Source organism: Procambarus clarkii, chromosome 91 (genome assembly GCF_040958095.1).
Source record: "Procambarus clarkii isolate CNS0578487 chromosome 91, FALCON_Pclarkii_2.0, whole genome shotgun sequence".
In the NCBI taxonomy this organism is placed as follows: Eukaryota; Metazoa; Arthropoda; class Malacostraca; order Decapoda; family Cambaridae; genus Procambarus; species Procambarus clarkii.
The window spans coordinates 1,885,098-1,908,895 of NC_091240.1; the positions used below are offsets into that span (position 1 = coordinate 1,885,098).

Consider the following 23,798-nt stretch of genomic DNA (forward strand, 5'->3'; position numbering starts at 1 on the left):
CACTCTACCGTCCAGCCCAAGTGGTTGGGACATTAAACCTATTATAATTAGCCTTATTTTTTTATTTGTACAAGAGTTCTTACATTCTTGTACAGCCACTATAGCATGCTTAGCGTTTCGGGCAAGTTCTTAATCCTGTTCCCCGGAATACGACCCGCCAGATTGTTTAACAACCACCGGGATTCACGAAACAGTTATGCTAGTACTTACTAGCGGGTACCCATTTTACTGTTAGGTAAACAAAGGCTACAGTTAAGGATTTGTGCCCAGTAAATCCTCCCAGCCTGGATACGAACCCAGGACAAAGCGCTCGCGAAACGCCAGGCGAGTGTCTTACCACTATGATTGATTGATGAAGATTAAGCCACCCAAAAGGTGGCACGGGCATGAATAGCCCGTAAGTGGTGGCCCTTTGGAGCCATTACCAGTATCATTAGCTCTGCCACGGGGACTACTTACATATGTCCCCCTATACATAGGCCTACTATTTTGACATTTCCCAGGATGCAACATGCATCAGTTACCTAATTCCTGGGTATCTATTTCCTGCTAAAGGAAACGTTGTCCAACAATCTTGCTGTCCTGCCGTGGGATTGGAAAAAAAACGAAACCTTTTCGGCTACGACCCGCCCTTTTTTCTAATCTATGACGCTGTTTTCGTGCTAAATACCCATCAGTTTACACTACATTATTGGTGTAAACAATGTGTCCTTATAACACACCGTCTGCAGTTAAGACATTAACTGCTCTAACAATGGTAACATAAGTTTGATAAACTCTCCCAGAGATGGCAGCACGCGAGGGTGATGTCTGGCAGCGACGGTGTGATGGTCGTGTGGCCGCACTTTCTCTCTCTAACAATATTATGATTTTATCTGTTGTCAGCGCTGCTTGGCCTCGACGTCTGAGAGAGAGAGGGTGAGATAACTCTTGTACGCCAAGATGTGCGCCCAGAAATTCAGTTTATCCTTCTCGAAGACAATAGAGAAGAAGTCCCTGCAGCCGTCTGCCATCAGGAACGACGCCCCCGCCGAGATCAAGGAGAGAACCGAGACTCTCGAGTCCATCGAGGAAAATGTCTTGAAAACGTTGGTATATTTTATTTTTTATTTTATTTATTTATTTATATACAAGAAGGTACATTGGGTTTGTGAGAATACATAGCATAGTATTTATAATCTTGTAAAGTCACTCGTACGCGCAGCGTTTCGGGCAGGTCCTTAATCTAACAGATAATTTGAAGTAGGTAAATTCTACCAGAATTAATAAAATAACAAATACATTGCAAGAACAAAAATGAGATGAGAGAGATTAGTAAGTATATTAAAGCACATTGGTATATTAAAGCTGTTGCCTTTGCCTACTAAAGCCTGTTGTTGCCTACTAAAGCAAGTTATTGTTGCCTGAGTACCTTGAGAGGCTATTGTCACATCGTAGACAGGTCCAATTGCTACAACTACTAGGTTTGGCTGGCTTGGGTTGGATAAGGTTATGTTGCTGATTTAAGGGGTAAAGTAATGAAGGGTTTAATATTTGTTGGTAAACCAACTTGGTCATTTCTCTCTAAGCCAGAGGAATTTCAGGTCACTGAACATTACTGAGCAGTATATATATATATATATAAGTTTAATATATATATATATATATATATATACTCTGAGCCGTACTTGGAAATGTCTACTGTTAAGTCCACTTCGGGTTCACCGTAGCCTGTGCTACTTGGAACTTTTGTTCTGTGTAGCTGAGTCTAAAACATCAACGTCTACTGAAAATAATGTATAAAATTTGTTTAAAAATATTTTATCTTTTAAGATCAATGTATTTCTACATGCTAAGTACAATAGTGTTAATACATGCACCACACGTTTGCAGTGCTTCAACATCACCACTGAAAAATTATTGTTACTGCATCATGATGCCAGCTTACAAGTGTTAAAATTTCTTTTTTTATGGTTAATTTTCAGAGATGGCAAGACAGAGGAGACAGAATTGGTCATTCCACTGATGCAAGTCAATCGAGCAGCTGTTTACCAAAAGTTGGTAGAAAAGCTCAAAGCATCCAAGAGCAATGAGGAAAACAATGAAGAGGTAATGAACACAGCAACTGAGGAAGATAAAACCAAGAAAGAGCCCAGAGTCTTAACTTTGGATGAACAAGCTGAAGCTGCATTGTTGGAAGGTTGGTTTTATGAGCAGACTGAAGGGATTAGGTTATGTGGCAAAGGGAGCACAAATGGAAACTGAACACTCAGTGAGTCAGAGAAATATAGGAAGTATTTCTTCTGTAAAAAGAAATCTCTTCACTGTGAGGGTGGAAAGCACTAGTAGAGAAAGCAGATTCACTACAATTGATTGTTTTTTCTTAATCCTTGGAATGTATATGGTGTGTGTGTGTTCGTGTGATTTCTCATACATGCACACACACCATCCACATCAGGAAACTTATGGCAAGAACATCAAAATTAACCCTAAGATAATTCCTTTCACTGGTGGCAAACTCTTTACATTTATTCAAATGTAAATTCACCAAAATCCTTGGAATTAGGAAGCTTTGTCATTATTGACATCAATCACAAAAAACAGCCATGACATCCACTATAGACACAAACTACAATAACATAACATCTACTGTATTAATAGTTACAACCAACACATTACAGTTACAACCACAGGCCCCACTACCTCCATCCTCATTATACTGTACTAGCCTATACACAATACAACTGCATGTACTCTTTATATTCCCTGTACTCTGTGTAGTAACTTGGAATTATTCCCTATACTCATTACACCATCCTGTTCATCATGCCATAGAAAGTTATGTTTGTTATATTGGTACATTTACAGAAAGCAAGAGAAGGCTTGACACTTGGAATGAGCGAGGTGCAAATGATAATTTGACCATCTTGTCTCAAGTAGAAGAGAAACTTGATACATCACCAAATGACCTTGGTAAAGAATCTTCACTTGATGATTATGATCAGGTAAATTCTATATAGATTTATGTTCAGTGTCAATTATTGTTTAGAATTTGGGATAATTTCCAATATTTCCAAAGGATTATGTTATATTTAATTCAGGAAGACTTATTTATTTCTGTTTTAAACATTTTACTCTATTTCTTTATAGGTTGACGTATCTGTTTATGGAGCAGCAATTCTCAGGGGTATGGGCTGGAAGAAGTCCGAGGGTGTTGGTCGAGGGAACAAAAAGTATGCATGTTGTATGTGTACTGCATCTCTTTTTGAGGTCAAACTCCATCATGTTAGAATTCAGATACAAAAGATTAGATATGTATATAATGTTCCTTGGATTTTGTTAGTCCTGCAATACTTTAAAGAAAACAATATAAGTACAGTATAGCTAATGTAGTGACTATGTACAGTATAATATAAAGGTCAGATGCAAGCCTAACAGTTTGTGAATCTTATAAGCATATCATGACAGTTCAATTTGTGTAGTGCATTTGTCATATCACTATTAACAAGTGTAGTACTTATTCTCTTGTACTTTTTTCATTCATGTAAATATTAATGTGTAGGATAGTTTGGGTACATTTAAAATTTTCCCATCACATATTAGTTTGTGAAAAATTTGGCAGAACAAGTATCTCTAGCAATTAAATACAGTATTTCAAATAATCTTTGCAAAATCATTAAAGCTGTTGCTTTTGTTCTAGTGTTTTTTGTTGGAATTTTTCTTTGTTTTGGGTTCATCTCTAATCCCCAAGGTCCTGCTTACCTAGTAGAGAGAGCCAGATTCTGGTTCAGGAGTACAGCATGTGAATACAGTACTGACATGTACAGTATAGGCAGTAAAAATGTTGAAATATGACTGAATATTATTGGTGTAATACATTAAAAAAATTACATTTTCATTTTCAGGGTTGTAGAAATCATAAATCCATCATCAAAATCTTTTGGACTGGCTGGCAAAAAACCTGAAATTCCAATTGTTGAGGGAAAAGGAGTTACACAGGAAGAAGAGCTGACCCTTATGAAAGGATCGTATGTTTTCATTCACAGTGGTCGGCATCGTGGAACATATGGCGTGGTAAGGTTTCTATTGATCTGGAGAGGTATATCAATTCTATTTCCGTTTTTTATTACAGAACTGTATTGTGACTTCCAAGACAGAATTTAAGACAATATCAACCCAAGAAGGTTTTTATCATATAGGCACAGATCCACAATTTGACCACCTTGGGACCAACAGCAGTCAATCAAGGTGTTAAATTCAGATTAAGGGTCAATCTCTCCTGCCCCTTACAAAATGATTGAGTTATGTCCAATAATATAGCAAAAAAATATAAGTAATACTTTAAATATTTCATGTGTATCTGATTTTTGGAGACATGTGTTAGAGGAAGTTGCCAGCAGGTATTGTACTTCAATTCCTCACCCTATGCCTCATGAGAGGAGTAATTAATGCAGCTGCTGGCTACTTCCTTCCAGAGTACATGTCACCAAAAATAGGATATACACCTAATGTTTATCCACTACTATTTATGGATTCTTGCATTAATAAACATTTAGTTTCTCCCATCTTCACTTTATTTAGGATTGGATAGCATGGATAGGTTAAATTGGTATAAAGAAGGGTCATAAGCATCATAGTATTTGGCTGTTAGCCATTTGCTTTCTTGGAGTGTAGTGACAAATTCATCCTCATTTGTTACATGATACAACTATCCTATGTAATTCATAGCATGGCCTCCCCCTAAATTGTCTCCAAGCCAACAGCCAAGATCCAGCCAGAACACTGCAAAGATGCCAAGCTCTCATTAACAATCACTCCACCATGACAGGTACCTTCACAATGGTTAGAGAGGGACTAGTGCTCTCAATCCACCACCGAGAGAGGCCAGTGACACCAAAGAGTAGAATAAATCCCATAATCACTTTAAAATAATAATTGTTAACATAAGTAATGCCAATTATTGCTCTGGACTGAGGAAACTAGCTGGACTGTTTCAGAATTTATTGTTCTTCAGACTGTAAGGGTCCCTGCCTTTTTCTCGGGGCCATGCCCCTCGGGCATTATCTTTCTTTGCCTCTACTTTCCTTCCACTTTTGGATTCTGATCTATGTTACTGTGTACGTGTCTCGGATAGTAAGTCTGCTGCCAGGTAAGCACTGGGTTCTCCCTCAGTATGGTGGCCTGTCTCTGTCTTATTCCTTCGTTAAGCTACTCACATACTGTGAAAGCTCAATAATTCAGGTTTATGTAACCTGAATCTCTTGAGTAATCTGAATGAATTCGTGTTAAAGTTTTTACATTTTTACCCAAATGCTAAATCGGCTTTGAAATTTAACAAACTGAGAAATTTTACTATAATTTTTTTACTGTCCAGTAAAAAATTTGGCCAACTCAAATATCTGGCTAACTCGAACAAGGTTGAGCCCCAAATAATTCAGATTACTTAGTAGCATAGACAGTATTTTGTTTCCTTTGGGTAGTAGTCTTTGTGGACAGTTGGTTCAGGGAGCAACCAAGGTGGCCTGGGTCAGAAGCAAGATACTGAGAGAATTGGAACACTTTTCTGATCGGCTTCTATTATGCTACCTTTCCCATCTGGTGGGAATGGGTGTTGGCTAGTTTCCATAGAACAGTAGTTCAGAGCAATAATTTATATTTCTTATGGTGCTGGTTATTGCTTGCTGGTGAAAGATTTGTTTTGCACTTTGGTATCACTTCATGTAGTCTCCTTGTGATAGTTTGAAAGTGCTCTCCACTGTATTCCCTTCCCAGTCACACGGAAAAATTATTTCTGTCATAGTGGGGTAAAGGTCGATGAGTTTGGCATATTAGCAGTGTCCTGGATGGACCATGATTGTTGGTTTGGGTAGCAACAAAGGGCAGCTAAGAAAGAAGACTCAAATTCTATAGGTGCCTTATTTTTCGGCCACTTTCATTCCAATTACTCAGGATGCATGTTAAGCTCAACTTGTGAATGATGCACGCACAGTATTGCCAGACACATACTGTTATCTGGAAGCAATCAGTTCAAGAAACTTTTTGAATATCTGGCAAAATGTGATGTACTCATGTGGTACATCACATTTAACATAAAATATTAATTTATATTAACTGCAATTTTCATTGTTTTATTATATTTAGTTGTGTACTCTACTTGCTTTTGCAGGTTGAGACACTGGATGAAGATCACCTACTGGTAAAGGCAGCTGTGAGTCAAACTGTAATACGAGAAGTGGAGCTCAATGTGAGAGTTGTCTCACAAAATGAATTTAAAGACTCCTCACGTGTCATTAACAAAGACATGTATGACAAGTTCAAGGTAAGATTGGCTTTGTTTTTATTGAACATATTTGCTTTCATTGCTAGAGGAACACTTCCATACATTTTGTATGGAAGAAGTGTCTGTTTAAACGGTTCCAAAGAGTTACTGTGTCAAGAAACTGCTATGTCACGAAGCATAATATACTGTATTTTTTCTAGAAATTAATAATTGTTTTGCTTTTCAGTTTAGCTAAATATGAATTAAATTTTTCAGGAAGAGGAAGCTAAAACGAAGGAAAAGCTGAAGAAAATGGTGAAAGATTCTGATCCAAAGCCAGACAACACAACCGCACTACAGAGAGGGTTAAAGTTAGAGAAAATGGCTAAAGAGGAAATAACTCCCACTAATAAAGACAAGGTGGTAAAGAAACCCAGTCATCCATCCAAAGAAGTTGAATTGAAGATGGAGCTCAAAAGAGAAACACAAGATACAGAAAAGACAAGTAAACACAGAAATGAGAGAAAATACAGAGAATATGAAGGGAAAAAATCTAAGAATGATCCTAAACGATGTGATGAGAAATCAGAAGTGAAGCTTGGTTTAGACAGCTATGGTGAGAAATATCAGTCAGAGTACACTAAAAAATCTGTAGATAAGAATGATGTGCTCAAGAATCATTCACAAAAACACAGTAACCATTCCCAGAGTTCATATTACAATAGCAAGTCGAAAGTCGGCAAAAGAGAATATGACGATGAATATGATAGCTATAGTCAAGGATGTGTGAAAGTTCAAAAGTCACAAAGTAAGATGCCAGCTATTCCTTGGGTTCAAGAAAACCTTAGAGTTCGCTTGATAAGTAAAAGTTATAAAGGAGGAAGATACCACAAAGAAAAGGTAAGTCACTCATTAAGAATGTTGGTGTAATTTGTTATTGTCCCTCCTCTTCTCCAGGGTTTAAATTCAGTACTTGTGTGACAATCAGTTGGTTTACTTTCATTTACATGTAACACTATGGGACAGACAATTGTTGGCATCTGTCTTTAAAAGTCTTCCATTTGTTTCATAGTATTAATTAATAATCCATATTCTTATTAATTAATAAGAGTAAATATACTCATCAAATTTTTATTACATACATGTAAATACCAAAGATAAAGAATGCCTAATCACTGTTATTGTAAATTAACTCTAATGGGTAATACAATATCATACCTGCTTGATACCTAATTGATGGGGTTCTGAGAGTTGTTGTTCTCCCGAAGCTCGGCCCGAAGCCAGGCTTGACTTGTGAGAGTTTGGTCCACTAGGCTGTTGCTTGGAGCGGCCCGCAGGCCCACATACCCACCACAGCCCGGTTGGTCCGGCACCCCCTTGGAGGAAACAATCTAGTTTCCTCTTGAAGGTGTACACAGTTGTTCCGGCAATATTTCTTATGCTCGCTGGGTGTTGAACAACTGTGGACCCCTGATGTTTATACAGTGTTCTCTGATTGTGCCTATGACATCCCTGCTCTTCACTGGTTTTATTCTGCATTTTCTTCCATATCGTTCACTCCAGTACGTTCTTACTTTACTGTGTAGATTTGGTACTTTGTCCTTCAGTACGTTGTTATTTTACTGTGTAGATTTGGTACTTGGCCCTCCAGTATCTTCCACGTGTATATTATTTGCTCTCTCTCTCTCTTCTTTCTAGTGAGTACATTTGGAGAGCTTTGAGACGATCCCAATAATTTAGGTGCTTTATCGCGTCTATGCCTGCCACATATGTTCTCTGTATTCCCTCTATTTCAGCATAATTATAAAATGTTTATCTTTTGTTTTTACTATACAGTACTGTATATTCTAAATGATGTATTAATTTAACTTCTTGTCAAATTAGCAAAGTAATGCTTTGAGCCAGTCTACTTATATTTTGTTTATTTGGTTAGTAATGTTGTATGTAATGTCATTCACATTAGGTTATTGTGCAAAATGTGGAAACTGCTGAAAGCTGTGAATGCATAACTGAAGAAGGGAAAATGTTGAGACAAGTCCACCCTGCTTGGCTGGAAACTGTCATACCCAAAGTTCATCCCCAGATCGTTATGGTTGTGAAGGGACCGCAGAAAGGACAGGTAATATGTAAATTTTTTTTAATGAAGTAACTGTTGGGTAAATGTAAGATAATGGTTAATACTGCTTATTTTCTGGTGTTACCCTTGTATATTTAGGATACAGTAAGTTGTGTTTGATATATATTTATTTTCCTCTCCATATTCTTCACTCACTGTGGTGCTTTCACTGCACAACTGTAATATTTGTTCCCCCTGCTTTGTTTATTTACTCGTGCCCAATTTATTGCTCAACCTCTTTAATATTGTGGTGAAGGCAGGCATTAATGCAGTGACTGACTGCATTAATGTATAGTAATATTACTGTATAGTATTACTCTGCCGCTAAGGAGGCTATCCTCACTTGTCCCATCTCTCGTAAAGGTATCCCGTATTCCGACTCCTACCTAATAACCCTTGCCCGTTAGAAGACCAACGACCATGCCGTTACTGATAACAAGAGCACGCAGTTTGAGTAGTTTGTCCCCAATGGCCTTCCATGTACCACCATAACTGGTGGTGGGAAACTACTCTGGCGAGGTTACGTCTTGGACATACACATTTAACTCGGGCACTTAATGGAGCGCCACCCTGCTCCTTATTGTCCAAACTGGATTGTTCCTCTTATGGTCGTGCACATCCTTGTTGAATGTCTGGACTTCCAGGATGTGTGTTTCTGTTGCTTCCTGATAGTCCCTCGATAGAATTCTTAGCGATTCGGATACCTTCGATATCGTTCACCTTATGCGCTTTTGTTCTCGTATTGGCATCTTTAGTGATATTTAGCGCCCTATGAACATCTTGCACATTTGATGGCGTTACCTTTTGATAATTACTTTATCCGATAATTTCTGTCTACTCTCCATCATTGTCAAGATTAGCACTGATAATGTTGTCATTATCTTTAATAAGATACTTGTACAATATTAAAAAGTATCTCTGGGCAAATGCCTCCCTATTCTAAATTGAAAAATTAAGCAAAATAAGCAATATTTGGCTAATAATAATACACTACATAATTAATTATATATTTACTATTCCAGAAGGGCCTAATATTACAGCTACACAAAGACCAAGAGAAGGCATCTATACAGTTACTTGAAGATGAAACTGTAATAATCAAGCTACATTACGATGACATATGTGAATATGTACGACGATGATGAACATTCTCCAGACTTAAAAGACCATCTATCTTGGAGATTATATTCTCCAGCATTGTCTAACATAATACTTTATTTCATCATTTTTTTAAATATATAGTTTTAATTAAGAAAAAAAAATTAATAATCCTTGGCAAAGACTAATATTTAGAGGCCATGTATTGAATATTGCAGTGGACTGCTTATCCAAATTAGGCCTTAAGTAATGCTTTAAAGTGTACCATTTTTCCATCAGATGGTATATATGTACGCACACACTATAATCACAATAATCTATTCTTTCCTTATGTAATTTCAGAGAAACATTCATGTAGCAACTGTGACTACTTTCCTTAATTAAAAATGTACCAAAATACATGTACAGTATAGGGGACATTCATAATACAGTTATAGTAAAAGATATTTACTTTACATGTACACTTAAACATCTGATGACATTCCTCCTGAACTATTTACAAAGTTATGAAATATTCACCAGAAGTAGTTTGAGATGTTAACAAAAGATAGCTAGTTAATTTCAATTACTATACAGTACATTATTTATTAAACAAACCTCTGATTGTGTTAAATATTGAAGTTCTACACAAGATGACTAGCCAGAAATATGGCCAAAAAAGAACATTCTTACTCCATCCAGTAAAAGCGTGCACCATATCGTGCAGGACCACGAGGAGGGTCATCAGGCAGATCTAGTGGAGTATCGGGGAATACGATGGGCTCCTCTGGTTTTGGTTTAGGTCTGGAAGATAAAATCCTAAATCTTAATATAAATTCAGATTGAACTGTCCATGTTATTTACTGTACAGTACTTGATTCTTAAAAAAAAATGATAGATGAACTTTTATTTATCTGGGGCTGGTCAAATACAAAATAGCATATGCCAGTACATCCTCAGCTTTTAAAATAATAACTACTGACCATAATCAGCTACCATAGTGAAAAGTAAACACAGCTATACTGAAAAATCTTTTACAGAAGTAATGGTTCATTATTGACTGCTCAATAGACAATTTGTCATGCAAGGTCCTCGATCAATTTTCTTTCCAACAAAAACTATTAAGATACTGATATTAAAATCAGTTATTATATTTTGGGCTCTTCAGCCCATGTTAAGGTTTTATTTATGGCAAGTCAATCTTGCAGTATGGTATTGCATTTCCCCACATGACAGGCAACTTACTGAAGTTTGGTTATGACATGGTACCCATTCACCAAAAAATTGAACAGAAAAGTAGTGATATGTTCTCTAAGAGTATACTGTGCCACCTTAACCCTTCCACTATGCATATATGATTTATACTTCATGACCATATTTCTTCATCAAAAGAATAAACAAAAGCAGACAGGTTTTGTCTCTTCTTTTCAAAGTCTCAAAGACTCACTTGGATGTATGTGTTTCTCTATATGACAAGACATGCATAAACAGGTAAACTGCTATACAGTATTTACAAATGAATTGTCAATGACAAATGTTGGAAATTTGAAAATTTAAAAGCATTTAAATACAGTTCTGTATTCTACAAAATAACTTCTCCACACAATTACAACTAATTCTGTATCAAGGACAGACTCTTCACTAATAAATTAGTAAATACAGTAGTACAATACAGGTATAAAGTTAGTTATCAATAGCTGACTGACTTAATTTTAAGAAATCCAATAATATAGCTCAAGTACACTACTGTGCAATCTCGATGGCACTGTGATTAGAAAAATGTGATTAAGAGTCATATTAGAAGTTACCATTCATGCCCTAATATTTTCCCACTATTTCACGGAGTGAAATTTTAATTTCAATTATATGGCAGACAACTACCAAAAGAACCTGTCTCAAAACCTCATTTTCAAAGGAATGTGTGATAAATATTATCTCACCTTTTGGAATCTACAATCTTGGGTCTGCAGAAATAGCCAAAATCGGGACGCTCCACGTTCAAATTGTCGAGGACACACTTATCAAAGATGGCCTGAGTAGTTCGGCAACTGTGGATGCAGGATGCATCATGAATATTTTCTAAAAATAATAATATTAAGAAATATGGCTGCCTGTACAGAGTTAATACTGTATCTGAAAAATAACAAAAAAATACTGTACATGTAGACATAACAAGGGAGTTTAAAGGTGACAAGTTGGGCATTTGATTTAGTGGTTCGGTGGGTAGTGTGGCTGTGGGGTTGTCGAATAGGGATAGTGGCTGGAAGATACTGCTGTGTATTTTGTCTCGTTCTATCATTCTGATAAATATTTCCTTGGTTAGAGTGATTTAGTGTCCTCTACTCTGTGCCTTTAGGAGGGGACCATGTTTTGGCCTTTGGTCTCTCGTAGGCAAAGACTCGCAAGGGCTTACTGCAATTTGATGTGTGGAGCTATTCCAGACATCTAGATTAGATTATACCTAGATTGGCTAGCAACAGGGAACCATCTTGGATATACCAGAAAGAGGCATTTCATTACATTTAATGCCATTTTTACCAATAAAATATAGGAAATTCTACAAACAAATAACTTTCACTCTTGCACCTTCAAACAGCCAACAGCCCAGAATTGCACATCTCATGTGTACTGGCACAAGAGATCAAAGAAAAAAAAAGTATATACACAAATACTGACCGACGATACTCTAAATCTTGAGAAGACTTGTCAAGGCAGTTGGCATATTGGTTGAATTCTTCCAAGCAAGTCTTCTTAATTTTTCTAAAAAATGCCAAGGAACAAGCAGTTACATCCTTCCCTTCATTAATACACTTGCGGGGATCCTTCTCTTCTTTGCGACAGAGCATGAACTCCTGGAAACGAAAAATCTCCTAAATAAAAAAGATTACAATATTTTTAAGATTTTTTTTGTCCTATAAAATAATTTTTTTATGTCCTAAAAAAAGATGACAAAACTCATACTCCCCCTATTCAGCAAGTCTTTATAATTAAATATACAGTATTTTATTATACAGTAGTGGCAAATTTCTAGTTTTCAAATGTTACTTTACTTTTTTTTCCATACTGAAATTTCACATAGGTTTCTTGTAAAACTTCGGAGTGTGTTGGGGAAGGCAAATTTTTTACTACCCTCAAAGACATGGACAACAAAGATGGTAATAACTGAAGTAAGTGAAACATTTCTTTTTAAAAATTTTAAATAAATAACCAGGCCACTAAAACAGCTTTAGACTAGGTGATGTTTGCACCATTGAAAGCCATTAAAAAATATGCATACTTACCTCTTGCCTCTTACACAAGAGATTGTGCCTCTTACACAACCATCTGTTTACATTAAGAAATTAAAAAAAAAAGGTGCGAGTAGCACTTAAATAAAAGAGGGGGGGGGGGGGGGGGGGGAATAAATAAAGTAAAATCGTGGTTCTGTAGATTGGGATTTGACAATGTGTGTCAATGTGGAATAAAATCTAGAACAACCAGACAACTGGTTACCCCAGACAACTCTATTGTATGAAAGTCACCAATATCAAGAAATTAAAATGTCAAAATGCAAAATGAAAACCAACAATACAATTTTCTTTTTTTAAACAGGAAAAGTGGGCATTTGTCTTGGATTCAGGGTCGACTGCCATACCAGGATTGGTTGAAGACCATTGGCCTAACAACACTGCAAACCAGACATGATAGAGCTGATCTCAGAAACTTTTAAAATAATGAACAAGTTGGAGAATATTAATCCAAGTCCATTTCTTCAAAAGGTCAGATGTAACAAACAAGGAGCAACAGATTCAAGCTCAACAAGCTACAATGTAGGACAAGAAACAGGAGATGCTCTTTCACCCACAGGGTTATAAACCCATGGAACTGCCTACCTGCCAAAGCAGTAAATGCCAAAACCCTGCTACAATTTAAAATCAAATAGATAAAATCATCAGGACAAATGGGGACCTTTGATCACCTGCCAGTTCCCTACCCTTGTTGAGGTCAATAGAGAGATGGTGTCCCTTAGGTAAATTTAGATACATTTTTAAAGGAATTTCACTAGTACATATTTGCATACAGTATTTATTTACACTTACCATCCTTTCAATATTATTGCCCAACATTCCTATAATATCATAATTGACACACAGATCAATAATCCAAATAGCCAACTACAAGCTTGTCCAATTCTAATTTTGTGTTATAAATTTCACATTTGTATTTGTGTCTGTCCTGCCTTGCAGAAGACACCAGGTATGATAACAGTACTCTGCTCTATGGTGAATATGCACACAATTTATCAATGAATTTGTACACAGAAGAATTCCTTAGTACAGTATTAAGTTATAGCTTTCCTGATGATACAGAGTTACAAGTGAAGAGACGACGACATTCTCCCTTGTCATCTCTTCACTTTCTAGTGTGTGGTTTGGTCAACATTTTTCAGCCATGTTATTGTGACTAATCATCTACACACAAAATTACAATGTACTATTTCAAAAACATGGTCATACTAAAATTTTGTGTCGAGACTAAAACACCCAAAATGTTGTGTAGAAAATACAAATGTAACATGATGTGTGGATATAAAAGCTAATCGGAAATGATGTAGGTCACAAAAATTGCCTGAAAAGTTGCTTGAAAAAAGTAACAGTCTAAAAGTTATTAAAAGTTAAAAGTCAACAGTCTCCGGGGCATTATGGTAACACACTCTTGGCGTTTGGCGAGCGCTTTGTCCTGGGTTTGTATCCTGGCCTGGGGAGGATTTACTGGGCACCAACCCTTAACTGTAGCCTACGTTGACCAAACCACTAGAAAGTGAAGGGACAACGACATTTCGGTCCATCCTGGTCCATTCTCAAGTTCGACTTGAGAATGTCCAGGACAGACCGAAACGTCGTCGTCCCTTCACTTTCTAGTGTGTGTGGTTTGGTTAACATATTTCAGCTACGTTATTGTGACTCCTCGTCTGCAGCTGTAGCCTATGTTTAGCCAACAGTAAAATGGGTACCTGGTTGTTATACGATTTGGCGAGGTCGTATTCCGGGGAATATTAGGATTAAGGGCCTGCCAGAAACGCTATGCGTGCTAGTGGCTGTACAAGAATGTTAAAACTCTTGTATATAAAAAATAAATATATAAATAAATATGGAAACCTACACTTGTCTGTGCGTACGGTGGCAAAATCAGTAGCCGGGTCATTGCCGATAACGAGTGGAATAACTCACATTATTCTGAGTCTCACAGACACTACCCAGATGGAAAGCAGCGGCCTTAAGTGCAGGTGTGCTGACGTTTATCTCCTCAACCGTCAGCTCCTCCTCCGTGGGCAGATCAAAGTCCTTGGTGAACATCTTGGGGACGACGAGCACGGCTCCAGCTGATCACAACAACAACAGCCGCCGCCTCGCCACCTATGAGAAGCCGCCCCGGACAAACCCATTCTATAACTCCAAAATTAGATAAAAATTATGTAATTTTTAGTGCAAATATGTGGGGTGCATAATAAATGAACACATAATAATATTAATGCTAACTTTCCTAGAGGTCGATCTTGTTTAAAATAAATGTTACAGAGATTTGGAATAATACACTTTAATTATTTGATTACCTTTTAATTTTTGTATTTAAAATTTTGCCCCCGAGGGGTGAGTTTATTGGGCAGCGTTACTCACCCTGTGAGAGGACATACACTACCGCCAAAGCAGTATGTACAGCACTCCCCAATAGGAAGAAAACTCCCCTGGGTTGTTCATCCTGTCACTTGTACCCAGACACAGCTGGGACTTGCTTAACTGTCTCAAATGAACAGCTCCTCAAACAAGAAGATTAACATTGTCAACCCTTAAATTTTTACGTTATCTTGCGGGTGCAAAATGGGGGAATCTTTTAATAATAGTATCTATGTTTGACAAATGGTATTTTCCTAACTCAAACAATGTGGCGTTTATTATTCTACACATATTTCTAATGTCTCTCAGATGTTCACATTTCCTCAGATAGTGGTCAAGGCGGTGTCCGTCACTCTCACCACAGATTCTGCAATTCCGCTGCTCAACTATTGTTTCCATTCCGAATCTCCATGGATATTTGTAACCAAGATGGATTCTCGCTATTACTGATTCTCTCCCGCGTCCACCTCCTCTTCGTTCACAATGACTGGGATTGCCAGCAGGTTTGTTCTTCTATCTTCCTTTCCTCAGTTACCTTGTCGCGGTGATGTTGCCTGATAATACCTCTAATTTGTAGCAGAGTCTTGGGTATGAAGTATTCAATATGGTCACGTTCAGCGCCTTCAGCAGCCAGCTCTTTCATTTCCACATATCCCAACATGGGAGGGGATCCACAGAAACTTGACGACTCTTCCCTGGCTGGTTAGTACTCTCACAGCACTCTTGATTTGCCAAATATATATACTGTATATAAATTGTAGCAGGTACACCAGAAACTACAAGGACAGTATCTACTACCAAATAAACAATGCCCAATTAAAATTGCGAGCAGAGCAGAAGGGGAAATTTCTGTAGTCCAACACAGATAACATACCAAATTCTAATTGTGACACATAATAGTAAGAAAATATCTACAAATGAAGGCCTTTTTCTTTCAAATCGGCTACTATACACCTCACTGTGAACACCCTATACTACATTATTCACTAATCTCTCCAGATCTGACGCTATCTGCGGCTGCTGTTCTGCGACCCACAAGGAACTCATTTCCTCGTGGGTCAATAATTACTCAACATTCAGGCGAGGAATCACAATAACGTGGTTGAAGTATGCTGACCAAACCACACAATAGAAAGTGAAGAGACGACGACGTTTCGATCCGTCCTGGACCATTCTCAAGTCGATTGTGATCGACTTGACGATCGAAACGTCGTCGTCCCTTCACTTTCTAGTGTGTGGTTTAGTCAACATTACTGAACATAAAACACCGATTAGAACCATAACGAAATCCAACTCTGTCCATCCTTTATTTAAATCTTTAAACAAACAAGCACAAAATGCTTGGTGCTGAAACAACAGGCCAGACACAAGGCGCCAAACTGGAGAGGAAATCCTTCAAGAATCTGACAGAGAAAGTTCTGAGGGGTTGATATCACACCAAACCTGTCTCCCGAAACCCACATCAGACCGATATCATCAGCCGCGTATGATAGGTTAGTCAACACAAAACCTGCTTTCAGAAACCTGAATAAGGAATCACTGAGGACCAGGCACGGCACACACGTGTCAGGCCAATTCTGAAATATACGGCGCCAGCGTGGAGTTCTTATCTTATCAAACACAAAACTGTGCCGGAGAAGGTCCAGATTCGTGTCACCAGACGTGTTCCAGAGCTGAGAGGTACGAGTTACCAGGAAATATTATGGGAAGTAAACCTCGCGTCACTGGAAGACAGAAGAGTCAGGGGAGATATGACTATTAATTTAAATAACACTAATTCTCATGAAAACAGATACGACGAGCAATGACAGATTGTTTGGACTTGGTAGTAAAGGAGCAAGGAAGAGGACATGTGGCAACTGAGTACCCAAATGTGCCACAGTCTTCATAAATAATTTGTCTAGTGTCAGCGGAGTGAGCACAGGGAAAGACCATATATATCCCAAGCTTCGCTTCAACCTGGGTTCGTATCCTGGCCGGGGAGGATTGACCGGGCGCCAATCCTGAACTATACGCCTCTGTTCACCCAGCAGTGAATGGGTACCTGGTTGTTAAACGATTTGGCGGGTTGTATTCCAGTGAAAATTAAGAATAAGGACTTGCCCAAAACGCTATGCGTGTTAGTGGATTTATAAAAATGTAAGAACTCTTGTATACATTAATAAAATAAAATAAAAATTAAAATAAAATATGAGGCTATATTGTGGAGAAAGACTAAAAACAGTTTCAAGTGACCGTTGAAATTGAAATAAGTTTATTGAGGTAAAATACACACAGAGGGATGAGGTAGCTCAAGCTATTCTCACCCCGTTCAGTACATCGTGTTAATACATACATATACACACATCACAAACAATAAACATATTACCAAACATTCTGAGAGATAAACATATACATTTCCTAACTGGCCGTGGTACACCAGTTAGAGAGATCAAACTCAACCCCATCAAGCATAATATAGATGACAAACATTAGATAGGACTAAACACATGAGTTAGTACTCCATCATGCAACCACACTTGAGAACGAAACGGATGAATCATCTATACAAATATTTACCTGAATTTACCTGAGGGGCCACTAATACTCGTGGCCTTGACGAGGACAGGAACCCTGTGGGTTGTCAAAGGTCCCCCCATTTGCCCTCATGATCTTTTCCAGCTGTATTTACAACCCAACAGAGTTTTGACATTTACGGCTACGGCGGGTAGGCGGTTCCACGGGTTTATAACCTTATGGGTGAAAAAGCATCTCCTGTTCTCAGTCCCATGAACAACACGTGCTGAGCAGAACACGTCCCGTTTATAAAATACAACACAGGTGTGCCATCTGTGGTAGTATAACAGGACAGGCGTGCCATCTGTGGGAGTATAACAGGACAGGTGTGCCATCTGTGGTAGTATAACAGGACAGGTGTGCCATCTGTCGGAGTATAACAGGACAGGTGTGCCATCTGTGGTAGTATAACAGGACAGGTGTGCCATCTGTCGGAGTATAACAGGACAGGTGTGCCATCTGTGGGAGTATAACAGGACAGGTGTGCCATCTGTGGTAGTATAACAGGACAGGTGTGCCATCTGTGGTAGTATAACAGGACAGGTGTGCCATCTGTGGGAGTATAACAGGACAGGTGTGCCATCTGTGGTAGTATAACAGGACAGGTGTGCCATCTGTCGGAGTATAACAGGACAGGTGTGCCATCTGTGGTAGTATAACAGGACAGGTGTGCCATCTGTGGGAGTATAACAGGACAGGTGTGCCATCTGTGGGAGTATAACAGGACAGGTTTGCCATCTGTGGTAGTATAACAGGACAGGTGTGCCATCTGTGGTAGTATAACAGGACAGGTGTGCCATCTGTGGGAGTATAACAGGACAGGTGTGCCATCTGTGGGAGTATAACAGGACAGGTGTGCCATCTGTGGGAGTATAACAGGACAGGTGTGCCATCTGTGGTAGTATAACAGGACAGGTGTGCCATCTGTGGTAGTATAACAGGACAGGTGTGCCATCTGTGGGAGTATAACAGGACAGGTGTGCCATCTGTGGGAGTATAACAGGACAGGTGTGCCATCTGTGGGAGTATAACAGGACAGGTGTGCCATCTGTGGTAGTATAACAGGACAGGTGTGCCATCTGTGGGAGTATAACAGGACAGGTATGCCATCTGTGGGAGTATAACAGGACAGGTGTGCCATCTGTGGGAGTATAACAGGACAGGTGTGCCATCTGTGGTAGTATAACAGGACAGGTGTGCCATCTGTGGTAGTATAACAGGACAGGTGTGCCATCTGTGGGAGTATAACAGGACAGGTGTGCCATCTGTGGGAGTATAACAGGACAGGTGTGCCATCTGTGGGAGTATAACAGGACAGGTGTGCCATCTGTGGTAGTATAACAGGACAGGTGTGCCATCTGTGGTAGTATAACAGGACAGGTGTGCCATCTGTGGGAGTATAACAGGACAGGTGTGCCATCTGTGGTAGTATAACAGGACAGGTGTGCCATCTGTGGGAGTATAACAGGACAGGTGTGCCATCTGTGGTAGTATAACAGGACAGGTGTGCCATCTGTGGGAGTATAACAGGACAGGTGTGCCATCTGTGGGAGTATAACAGGACAGGTGTGCCATCTGTGGGAGTATAACAGTACAGGTGTGCCATCTGTGGTAGTATAACAGGACAGGTGTGCCATCTGTGGTAGTATAACAGGACAGGTGTGCCATCTGTGGGAGTATAGCAGGACAGGTGTGCCATCTGTGGGAGTATAACAGGACAGGTGTGCCATCTGTGGGAGTATAACAGGACAGGTGTGCCATCTGTGGGAGTATAACAGGACAGGTGTGCCATCTGTGGTAGTATAACACGACAGGTGTGCCATCTGTGGGAGTATAAGAGGACAGGTGTGCCATCTGTGGGAGTATAACAGGACAGGTGTGCCATCTGTGGTAGTATAACACGACAGGTGTGCCATCTGTGGGAGTATAAGAGGACAGGTGTGCCATCTGTGGTAGTATAACACGACAGGTGTGCCATCTGTGGGAGTATAACAGGACAGGTGTGCCATCTGTGGGAATATAACAGAACAGGTGTGCCATCTGTGAGAGTATAACACAACAGGTGTGCCATCTGTGGGAATATAACAGAACAGGTGTGTCATCTGTGAGAGTATAACACAACAGGTGTGCCATCTGTGGGAATATAACAGAACAGGTGTGTCATCTGTGAGAGTATAACACAACAGGTGTGCCATCTGTGGGAATATAACAGAACAGGTGTGCCATCTGTGAGAGTATAACACAACAGGTGTGCCATCTGTGGGAGTATAACACGACAGACGTATAACATTTTTATAAAAAAAAGTTTATACCGAAAATATGCCAATTACTGAAAACGGCGACGGGTCAAATTTTACCCGAACCCCCCTGCAGTTTTCCCTGTGGCACCCTTTTCTGTGCCACTGGGAAGGGTGCCATATGGAGGGGTGCCATAGGGAGGGGTGCCATGGGGAGGGGTGCCATAGGGAGGGGTGCCATAGGGAAGGGTGCCACAGGGAGGGGTGTACATGGAATGATGCCATGGTAGCTGGGTATGGGCATCGTTAAACATCACACAACATCTCTAGGTACCATATTTCATGTTGTCTAGATCAGTTCCATACATGCACATAATAAAATAAATATTTTATTTATTTAATAAAATAAACAATGTTGACCTTCGATCTATCGGTATCTACCACTATAGACCTTTGACCCTTTATTCACCTACCACTCACACTATTTTTATTTATTTTATTTATATATACAAGAGTTGTTACATTCTTGTAGAGCCACTAGTACGCGTAGCGTTTCGGGCAGGTCCCTGGAATACGATCCCCGCCGCGAAGAATCGTTGTTACAACCAAGTACACATTTTACTGTTGAGTTAAACAGAGGCTACAGTTAAGAATTTGCGCCCAATCAATCCTCCCCGGCCAGGATACGAACCCTGGACAAAGTGCTCGCGTAACGCCAGGCGAGTGTCTTAACCACTACACTAGGAAGACTGTAATTGATGATGATTGATAATTGATGATGGAGACTGATGATTGCTCACAAATTTCCTTATCATTTTCTGAATGGTCTCCTTCATATTGCATATTCTGTCCAACCACTTGGACTGGACGGTAGAGCGACGGTCTCGCTTCATGCAGGTCGGCGTTCAATTCCCGACCGTCTAAGTGGTTGGGCACTTTTTTTTCTATTGAGATATGAGGTACATCTGCATTAGTGCAGCTACCCTAGACTATATGAAGTGGAGTACAGTGTGTCAATAAAGCTAACTAGGTGATGCTAAAAAATCCCCATCACACAGGATGGTTAGTCATACAGAGGCATGTGATAAGCGGTCTGCACTGGCAGACTCCGGATGCATTTTGAGGATATCATCAACACAAGAGTGAATAAGGTAGCAGTGGTAATACAAATCCCCATCTCGCAGGATGGTTAGTCATACAGGGCCATATGTTTAATAGCCTGCACTGGCAAATTTTAGGTACACTGTGAGGATATCTTCAAGAATACGAGAGTGAATAAAGTAATTGCAAAGCTCCAGGTACCTCATGCCAACTGGTCTGAAAGGTCTAATAACTGGGCATTCAGTGATGTAGTGTGGAAGATCGTGCCGCAGTTCCTGCTCACAGAGTTTGCACCTGGAGTGCTCAGGATTGGGAGATCCGTCACCTGCATTGGCACTATTCCATTCCCCCCGTCCCATCCCAAATCCTTATCCTGACCCCCTTCCCAGTGCTATTTAGTCAAAATTCCCCTGATAATTCCCTCCCACCATGTATGTGTGTGTTTGTGTGCTCTCCTAGTTGTGCTTGCGGGGGTTGAGCTCTGGCTCTTTGGTCCCGCCTCTCAACCGTCAATCAACTGATGTACAGGTTCCTGAGCCTACTGGGCTCTATCATATCTACACTTGAAACTGTGTATTTAGTCAGCCTCCACCTGTGTGTGTGTGTGTGTGTGTGTGTGTGTGTGTGTGTGTGTGTGTGTGTGTGTGTGTGTGTGTGTGTGTGTGTGTGTGTGTGTGTGTGTGTGTGTGTGTGTGCTACACAGGTGACCATGGCCACAGGAGGGACTGGAAGAAGCCAAGATGGGGAGGGGGGGTAGGTGCCCATGAGGGGGGGTGCCACCCACCCCCGGCCCTTCCTGAGCCTTCACGTGGTGGTCAAACACCAGTAGGCAGGAATGAGCTGTGTAGCCGCCAGGCACGTGTTTGGTCGGCATGATGGCAGAGCTAAGAGCAGCCATGGTGCATCGTCAAGACCAAACTGGATCTTGCGGCTTTTTTGTGTGTGAAGGAGGGAGCCTGGGGCGGCTGTGGGCGGTTGGGGGCGGCTGGGGGTGGCTGGGGGCGGCTGGGGGCGGCTGGGGGCGGCTGGGGGGCGGTCTGGGGGTGGCTGGGGGAGGGTTTCACTCCCCGTTTCGCACGCTCCTCCTTTTCATTTTGTTTTCTGTCTTACTCCCTTTTCCTTGACCTATTTTTTCACTTATTCTCAGTCTTACTATTATCTAATTCTTAATTACCTGCTTCTCTGTCTGTCAGTCAGTCTGTCTGTCTGTCTGTCTGTCTGTCTGTCTGTCTGTCTGTCTGTCTGTCTGTCTGTCTGTCTGTCTGTCTGTCTGTCTGTCTGTCTGTCTGTCTGTCTGTCTCTCTCTCTCTCTCTCTCTCTCTCTCTCTCTCTCTCTCTCTCTCTCTCTCTCTCTCTCTCTCTCTCTCTCTCTCTCTCTCTCTCTCTCTCTCTCTCTCTCTCTCTCTCTCTCTCTCTCTCTCTCTCTCTCTCTCTCTCTCTCTCTCTCAAATGGGTCCAGTGAGCCGATCAACATTGTCGACTCACAGCCGAAACAAAACAGAGACGGTTGGGCAACTTTCCTTCTCACCTGATGCCCCCTCTTCCCCCAGTTAGGGAACTGCTGTGACTTGAATAGCCCCACTGAGACAAACAGATACTTGAGCCACAGAGGAACAAGCAGACACACAGCCACAACACCAGGTGTCCCTCACTATACGCGTCACACAACCATTATAGATAATGTTTTTTCTTTTATTTTCCCGTCAGGAAAAGATTCGTCACTTTCCGGCCGGATACACACACGGCACTTGTCTCTATAGCAACAACACGCCCACGTGTCTGCAACGTCGCCCTTCCTGTTCCATTCACCACCCACGTGTCCCTGCAGGATACACTTGTATACATACACATGACACACTATACATACACTTGCTACACACTATGTATACACTTGACAGACAATGAGCAAGGCGTGATAGAGTAGTCAGGACTATAGCATTATGGTGCTAATATTACAAGCCATCCTTGGCACTATTCACTTTACAGAGTCCGACAAAATACAAATAAAAACCAAGCTTATTTTTCTTAGGACTATTATAGTATATATATATATTTACTATGTTAGGCCTCAGATGGCGTGTATTAGCCCTAGGATGGTTAGGCTAGAAGGTTAAGTTTTCTCTGAAATATCAGTATAAAAAACTTTTCCGGTTTGTCTAAATTCAGTAGCACCAATTTGTACTTCCTAATTGTGGTTTAGGTCAATATATGGAGGGTGGTGCTCAGCGTTACTATAAGTACTACTACTACTGTTGATAGTACACATTCCCTCGGTGTTGTGTATGTTGCGCATCAATATTTACATTCTCACACTTGTTCATGTATTGTGTCCGTGTTGAGTGAAGGAGGACAATGGCTGCCCCGTGACACTGATGGAGGCGCCGGCCAGTCTCCCTCACCTGTGTCATCTCTCACTGCTTAGCGGCCTCGCGGCCTCTGGGACGAAGTTTCTGAATGCCGTTCTTATGTTGGCCAGCCTGGCATATGCCGCTGATGTTATCCTTTTGATATGTGCTGCAGGAGACAGGTCTGGCGTGATATTAACCCCCAAGTCTTTTTCTCTCTCTGACTCTCGAAGAATTTCATCTCCCAGATGATATATTGTATCTGGCCTCCTGCTCCCTACACCTGTATTCATTGCATTAAATTTGGTTGGGTTCGTATCATCCTTTGCAGATGACACAAAAATCAGTTTGAAAATTACCTCGGCTGAGGACATTGAAAAACTTCAAGCTGATATTAATAAAGTTTTCGACTGGGCATCAGAAAATAATATGATGTTTAACAGTGATAAATTCCAGGTACTCAGGTACGGTAAA

The 23,798-nt window shown here is 40.2% G+C and overlaps 2 protein-coding genes across 2 annotated transcripts; one reads left to right on the plus strand and one right to left on the minus strand.

Moving 5' to 3' along the window:
- Window positions 1-881: 881 nt before the first annotated feature.
- LOC138359449 (G-patch domain and KOW motifs-containing protein-like) lies at window positions 882-9,623 on the plus strand. Its single transcript, XM_069318612.1, has 9 exons — window positions 882-1,088; window positions 1,965-2,179; window positions 2,848-2,984; window positions 3,130-3,212; window positions 3,885-4,053; window positions 6,146-6,298; window positions 6,515-7,138; window positions 8,202-8,357; window positions 9,377-9,623. Exons 1-9 carry the CDS (start codon window positions 943-945, stop codon window positions 9,494-9,496), a joined length of 1,803 nt encoding a protein of 600 aa, XP_069174713.1. The 5' UTR covers window positions 882-942; the 3' UTR covers window positions 9,497-9,623.
- On the minus strand, window positions 9,352-14,826 carry LOC123773899 (NADH dehydrogenase [ubiquinone] 1 alpha subcomplex subunit 8). Its single transcript, XM_045767843.2, has 4 exons — window positions 14,642-14,826; window positions 12,108-12,283; window positions 11,372-11,479; window positions 9,352-10,235 (listed from the first exon to the last, which is right to left on the minus strand). The coding sequence occupies exons 1-4, from the start codon at window positions 14,765-14,767 to the stop codon at window positions 10,121-10,123; spliced, it is 525 nt and encodes a 174-aa protein (XP_045623799.1). The 5' UTR covers window positions 14,768-14,826; the 3' UTR covers window positions 9,352-10,120.
- Window positions 14,827-23,798: the final 8,972 nt, after the last annotated feature.